At 48.8% G+C, this 7,500-nt stretch overlaps 1 protein-coding gene across 1 annotated transcript in view; it reads left to right on the top strand.

The window, feature by feature from the left end:
- The window catches only part of LOC130406830 (cAMP-dependent protein kinase type I-beta regulatory subunit-like), a 37,052-nt gene extending 33,225 nt beyond the window's left edge, over nt 1–3,827 (top strand). The window contains exon 6 of the mRNA XM_056612491.1: nt 3,447–3,827. Within this exon, the coding sequence (XP_056468466.1) occupies nt 3,447–3,535 (89 nt within the window). The 3' untranslated portion in view covers nt 3,536–3,827. The remainder of the gene's footprint in view (nt 1–3,446) is intronic.
- The last annotated feature ends 3,673 nt before the right edge of the window (nt 3,828–7,500 follow it).

The following is a 7,500-nucleotide window of genomic DNA, read 5'->3' as shown; positions in this document are numbered from 1 at the left end:
GCGAGGAGGGAGGAATGTGCTGGATTTCACTTTGCCATCTGTCGTGGAGTCGGGGATGCAATACTCTCGCTCTGGGAAAACCTGTGTGAGCTGGGAATTTTCAGACGCGATTTCTTTCCAGATATCTTGGGATCTATTAAAATGATTGACCGCTAGGAAGGAATGCGATGTGATCGGTTGGTTAGCGGTGGGACAAAATGAAATTCTAACGACATTGCTGAGGAGACTGTTTCTTGTTGTGTGTGTGTGTGTGTGTTTATCATTTCTCCTTTAAAGTCTCAAACATCTCAAATGTTCAATGAAAACAGTGATGAACGGCGTGTTATGGTAATAAAGCTTGGCTTTCCATGAAGTCATTACAATGACCAACTAAACATAACTAAAATGGGCCTAGGGGGAACTCAAGCAACGAAAAGAATAAGTCACATTCAAAAACAAATGTGGATCAATAAGTTATGAGTTCATGTTTGTACAGCTGCCGTTTCCCCAAACATCCAGTAACATGAACAGTTTTTAACTTAGTAAACAATATAACATCTCCATCAATTTAAATGAGTGCGCTGTAGGAGAGAGGGAATAGGAGAAAGGGAAAGGGAGCGAGGACAGAGGGAACGGGAGCGAGGACAGAGGGAACAGGACAGAGGGGAACGGGACAGAGGACAGAGGGAACAGGACACGGGGAGCACAAAGCAACAGTAGCCATGGACGAGAGGCCTGTGTGTGTTTTTTTTTCTTCCCTTCGTTTGACCGCAGCCAAAGAGCCTGTTACAATTAGTTTGTGTTGAAACAAGACCGTGCTGTGGGCTAGAGTACATCAACCTGTGTGTGGGTTTGGTCCTGTGTGTGTGTGTGTGTGTGTGTGTGTGTGTGCGCGCGTATACGTGTGGGTTCTGGTCAAATATTTGCCTGCGCTCTCAGGCTCGGGGGAATTTGAAAAGCACGAAACAAAGGCTTCAGAGCCAAAGTGATAAAAGACAGGAAGAGTGGAAGAATGGAGAGACAGAGTGAGAGGGATTGGACGAGAGATAGTCGAGATGAAAGAGAGCGAGAGACCCAGGGAGAGGGCAAGAGAGGAGATAGTAGAGGGCCAGGTTGCAGCAGGTTATAGTGTGTGCGTGTGCTTGTGAATGTGTCTGTGCATCCATGTGTGTGTGCGTGTTTGTGTGTGTATGTGCCTGTGTGTGTGTTTGTTTATGTGCGTGTGTGTGTGTTTGTGTTGATGTGGTGGTATGTGTGTTAGTCCATGTACGTGTGTGTGTGTGTGTGTGTGTGTGTGTGTGTGTGTGACAAACGGGCCCCTATGATTAACGAGGACTCTACACTCAGTATTAATTAGCCGTGTGAACTCCTGTGAACTTTACACACAGCTCATACCTGGGCCTTTCCACTACTGAAAAATACCACACACACACACACACACACACACACACACACACACACACACACACACACACACACACACACACACACACACACACACACACACACACACACACACACACACGAGCAAAGCCAAACACCACCACTTAATAGCAGCAAAACACATACACACAATTGCATACTCATGTCTTGTACACACATGCACAATTACACACTGGTCCCTGTAAGTGAAGTGACTGTGTGAAGGGTGGTCGCTCCTCCCCGTACTATAGGTAATGGGTTCCTTTGTTTTGAATGTGTGTAGGTTTTAATGTGATGTTGCTAGGGCCCGAAGCATGATGGAGGGTGAGCAGCCAATCCCAAGGAGCTGTACTACCCCCAGGATACCACGATATATATATATCGAATAAAGGCCGATATATTGATATTGGTCATCTTTTGCTCCTTAGTATCGGCATCGGCCCCTAAAATCCAGTAATGGTAGGGCTCTTAACGATGAACACGTGGACCTCACTTATATACCGCTTCCCTCGTCACTCTGGGCATGCAGACCACTTTGCCAGGCATTGCTTTAACAAAAACCTAACACCAACGCAAACCTATCTAGAGGGAGGCGGTGGCAAGCTTGCAAGGCGACCACCACGTAGCACGGGGTCGTAACAGGTTGGGTTGTGTTAACTGGGGTCCCGTCCTGGAGCTCCTTGGAGCCTTGGAGAGGGGTCATCCTCTCAGGAAGAGCCCTCGATAACAACGCCTCCGCTGCTCTGCCTCTCGGTGGAACCCCCGCCTGCCGCCATTTTGTCGGAGTTAGCCAGTAATGCCGCGGTTGGTAGCTAATTTATTTTTCCTTCATTTTTAATCTTTTATTTATACTTTATATATTCTGCATAACATTCATAACATTCACCAAAGCAAAAAAGGGAACAAAGAGAAAAGAATAAAAAAAAGGGAGGGTTGTATTTATTGTTGTATTGTTGTTTATTTATCATTGACTTTTATTTACTCGATCAATTCTGTGCACCGTAGACTCTTGTTAAAGTATGGTACCACATCATACGATTGGTCGCTGGCTAGGCATGGACCGTCTCTCCCCCTCGGCCTGACGACATGTGACCCAGATGTAGTGTTTGACTCCGGGGTGGAGGGGGGCTGTTCACAGCGTCCTAGGTGGGCCAGGCAGGAAATATGGTCACTTAAGGACCGTCCCAGTCCAGTTCCAGCAAGGTTCCTTGACTTCGTAAACCTGTGTGTGTGTGTGTGTGTGTGTGTGTGTGTGTGTGTGTGTGTGTGTGTATATGAGTGTGTGTGCGTGCGCACGCTTGAGTGTGGTTGGCGTGGGTGTTTGTGTGTAAGTGAGTGTGTGGGAACGTGTGTGTGTGAGTGTATGCATGTGTGTGATTGTGTGTGTGTGTGTGTGTGTGTGTGTATGTGCACACGGGTGTAGGATTGTGCGTGCGCACGTGCTTGTGTGTGTGTGTGTGTGCTTGCACACGCACGTGCACGTGAGTGTGTCCAGGGCCCGGGCATTGTTGGAGCCTGTGCACAGGCCCCAGAACGTTTCAGACTTTCCACTATTAAACCACGCAAACAGAGCTTATGAAACCTGCTGCTGTGTTTTGCTGACAATGATCCTAGTTAAAGAACTGGCAGGCCCGGTGATGAGGTAGGGCTTTGTATGGGAGAAACAGGCAGGTCTGATGCTCCGTGGGCCCCAGGCCCCACAGGGGTTGAGGCGTCATCGGGCCCCAGCACGAGGGAAGAAAGGCAGAGAGAATCACAACGTTGGCCATGTTCACTTTCTCTCTTGAGGGAAAGGGAGCAATCGGTTCAATATGTGTGCGTAGGTGCACCAAAAACATTGATGTGCCCTGGAGTAGGTTCAGAGTCCTGGAGCACATATTTATGAGAGGTGCCCCGAGTGCCTTACAAAGGACCCTAATCTGTGAACGCACAGAACTGTTCTGCCCACTTTTGTTTTGTTGGTGTTTTTGTTCGATTTTGTGTGGGGAATGAAAAGGGAAAGAAAGCCAGCTTTGTGCTCACTTCGTTTGCTCTCTTCCCTACAGGCGATGAAGGGGACAACTTCTACGTGATTGACCAAGGAGAAGTGGATGTAAGTAGCCCACACAGTGAGACGCAACACCCACCCGTTTAATTCATGCACCCAGATTCCCCTGCAGGTTTCCAATGGGTTCTGCTGAATTCATGTGTCATTTTCCCAGGCTATAAACTGACAAAATTAATGAATACATACAATGGAAGGAATTGCATCAATTGGCCAAGATTCGTTATGATTGCTTATGTTTCGTCTTGATCTTTGGAAATCGTTCTGATTTGACCGTATTCATTTGTTGGTCGTCAGAATTGAGACGGTAGTCTTAGGAAGTGCTATTTCTAACATGCATATAAATACTTGATATTTGGCTCCTTTCATCCAACCTTCGAAGGGAAGTTGGGAAGTTGGGAATCTCGAATGACTTCGAGTCACTTCACTTCAAGGGCTCCAGCCATTCACTCTGCCGCTCATACACCGTTGAGCTCGGTGCAAACAAAACAGAGGTAGAGAGGGGGGCCGTATCGCTGGGAAGAACCCTCCGCCTACGCCCCAGCGCAGAGCGTCAATGCCTCCCGGTAACAATACCCCCCCCGGCTCTGGTGACCCGGACCCGGGCTCCGTTCTGAGCCGATGGCAATCACCGGAGGAGCCCCCCGACGTCTCGCTCGGAGCCGCGCCTTTTGTCTTCGGGAGCCACAGAGCGACGGGGTTCAGCGGCGCGACGTAGGAGAACGAAGAAAAACAAAGCCCGCTTGACGGAGCGCCAAACAGGAAGTGACCGTGTCAGCTTGCAACGCTAAGCGCCGAGACTGCAGGCGGGAGAGCGGGCAGGCGGGCGGGGGGGCTGCGGGGGGGCGGGGGGGGGCAGGCTCGGCCGAGCGTGCGGTGGACGCGCCGTCTGACACGGGGGAATGACGCGGCGCGACGGAAGGAGGAGAAGATGAAGGCGCCTCCGTTAGGGTTAATCGAACTACCTTCCTGGGCGGCTCAAGTCAAGCGATCCTGAACGCCTCCTCCATCGTCCTCCATCGCCCTCCATTGTCCGGCGGCCTCAGATGTGGTTAGAGGAGCGCGTGCTGCCGGGACTGTTGACACAACGTGTCCATCGGGCTTGTCGTCGTCGTCCCCCCCCCCCCCCCGCCCATCTCCCAATCTCTTTTCCGGCCTGTTATCTCCAAAGTAAGCCCCACGTAGGAGCGTTTAACAACAGTGATATGGGTCTTGATACAGTGGCGCTTGACAATGGAGGCCCTTCAGCTGGGAAGAGTCAAGCCTCCACTTCGCCCCCTAATCTGATTATCTCCGTCTCTAGATCTGCGTCGTCTCCTGTGAGACTCTGCGTGGGCTTTGTTTTTGGTGTTTTATCCCTGGGATCGCCACGCGTAAAAAACGCGGTACGTTTTACGATCTCATTGGGAATCTGGCAATCTTCTGGATGACTGTCGTGAAGAATTGTTTATTTAGACGACGCTGGTTTTTCGATGAACTGAGGAGCAGCTGGGGCGTGTAAAAGGATTCTTAACGCTTAATGCGAAGCGTTTCATTACACACAAACAGCTGATTGGTCGCAGGAATATAAAAGACCATCAAGGCATTAACGGCATGCCCATATTAGGCCATATTAGTCCTTGATTACATCTTAAGATTTGGACCAGGATCAATTCACATGTAACCAGCTAAATATCTTTTAATCCAAAGTAAGTTGTTTTAGAGTTTGGTTTTCCAGTAACACAACCAAAAATGGTAACATGAATTAACCCTTTATTTAACATTAGTCAATGCAGTAATAAGCATTTACTAATAATTAACCTGAATTTAATTAACAGTCGACTAATGGTGTAGTAATGTCTACTAATGGTGTTTATGTTAATTTAGGTAATCGTGTTAATCTTAACTACGGTGTTTATTTATATATTATTTAACCCAATAACCTTAACCCTAACCCTAACCTAACCCCTTTGCTGATGTTATATAATAATAATAATACTTACAACTGCCTAATGTTCTTAAATGGTAATTTAATGTCCCCGGTTTTCCTTTAAGATACTTTGGATGAAATCCTCACCACATGGCATATATTTATTTACTGTAGAGGGATAAATCGTGCGTTTAGATGCGTCTCGTCGCTTGATTTCGATTAAGGATGATTTTTAATGGTGGGGTTTTTACTCACTTGAACCAGCGGCGGCTCAGTGAAGGGCGAGAGAGCGTGGAGACGATGTCTCTCATTAGTGGGGGTGTCGATCTGCCAGGAATACCGCAGACCGAGCCCCGGCCAACTGCTGCTGCCGTCGCCATTGATGTTAGCATTCTCCCCATGCACAAACACCAGATACACACACACACACACACACACACACACACACACACACACACACACACACACACACACACACACACACACACACACACACACACACACACACACACAGACACAGACACAAACGCGCACACACATACACATACACACATACACAAACACCAGATACACACACAAACACACACATACACACGGACACATACACACACACACAAACGCGCACATACACATACCCATACCCATACACACACACACATACACAAACATGCAAAGGAAAGAAGGGCGCTAACCACTACAGATGCTGCCTTGCAAACAACCATGCTGTATACATATATAAATACTCAATCACACACATATACACACACACACACACACACACACACACACACACACACACACACACACACACACACACACACACACACACACACACACACACACACACACACACACACACACACGCTCACACACACTCCCAAGCGACCGCAAACAAAATAACACACTGTGACAGGGCTTTCACATCATGTATTCTAGTAATTGTTCTCTCTAATTTCCGCCCCGGCACTTGGAGTTTACGATACTCTACTGTGACGAGGCCACGGACCGAATCACATGTTTGAAAACGCTGCATGATGGCTGCTGGCTCCGAAAATGCGGTGGCGTGCGTTTTGTAATTTCGACCGACTTAATGTCACGCCTTTAACTGCGCTGACTCGACGCACTGCAACAGGATCCGCGAGGGCTGAGTGAGTCGATGCTGACGGAACGCGGTCCACCAGCGCTGACTTTGGCCCGCTCGTCTTCCCTGTAGCCGTATCAAATGATGACAGAGTTCCTCTGTAAAGGAAATAAAGTGAAATAGCCCATGTGGACGGCCATTTACAACTTTGTCGATGATAACGAGGGACAGAACGGAATTTGGCAGCCACGACGTTTTCTTTCAAATTCTCTCATCTATACTGATGCATTCCTGTGTTCCTTCATGGGGGAGCAGTTAATCCATACCATGCGCACTAGTGGAGTGTACTCACGACGATATTCATCTGTGAAAAAACCGTAAGGTCCTGTGCATCGCGAGGCACCGTGTTGGGACTTCCTGTCCAGAGGCCCTCCTTCCTGGCGTTTCCCACATGGTCCCTCTGCCTGACCTGGACAATGGAGCCCGCAACAAGCCTGCCCATTCACAGCAGCCACTGGGGAGGTCCGGCATGGACCCCCACCACCTCCGCCTCCGCCCGTCCGTCCTCCGCCTGTCTCTCAACCTATTTTCCTTGCCGTTCAGCCGACAGGTGGGAAGTGTGTTGACAAGGAGGGGAAACGCCATGGACCCCCAAAGTGAAGATGAACCACGCTTTGTGGATGGAGTGAATGGAAAGAACACTGTGGTGTGTGTGTGTGTGTGTGTGTGTGTGTGTGTGTGTGTGTGTGTGTGTGTGTGTGTGTGTGTGTGTGTGTGTGTGTGTGTGTGTGTGTGTGTTGAATGGAAATATTCCTCTGTGTGTGTGTGTGTGTGTATGTGTGTGTTCAATGGAAATATACTTGTGTGTGTGTGTGTGGCTGTGTGTGATTGTGCGCCGTGTGTGCGGGTTGGCTAACCGATCTTCAGAAAGTTGTGTACACCTTTCCTGTACCTGAGAGGTAAACCCCCGACCTCCTTTGAAACGGTCCATCGTCTCCCTTCGGCCCGGACTCATTCAACGGCTGCCATTGATGACTTCATCCAGACGATAAGCACCCGGCTTCA

Source organism: Gadus chalcogrammus, chromosome 2 (assembly GCF_026213295.1).
Source record: "Gadus chalcogrammus isolate NIFS_2021 chromosome 2, NIFS_Gcha_1.0, whole genome shotgun sequence".
NCBI lineage: Eukaryota > Metazoa > Chordata > Actinopteri > Gadiformes > Gadidae > Gadus > Gadus chalcogrammus.
The sequence above is the reverse complement of the archived record's forward strand: the minus strand, read 5'-3'. Positions and strand labels throughout refer to the sequence as shown.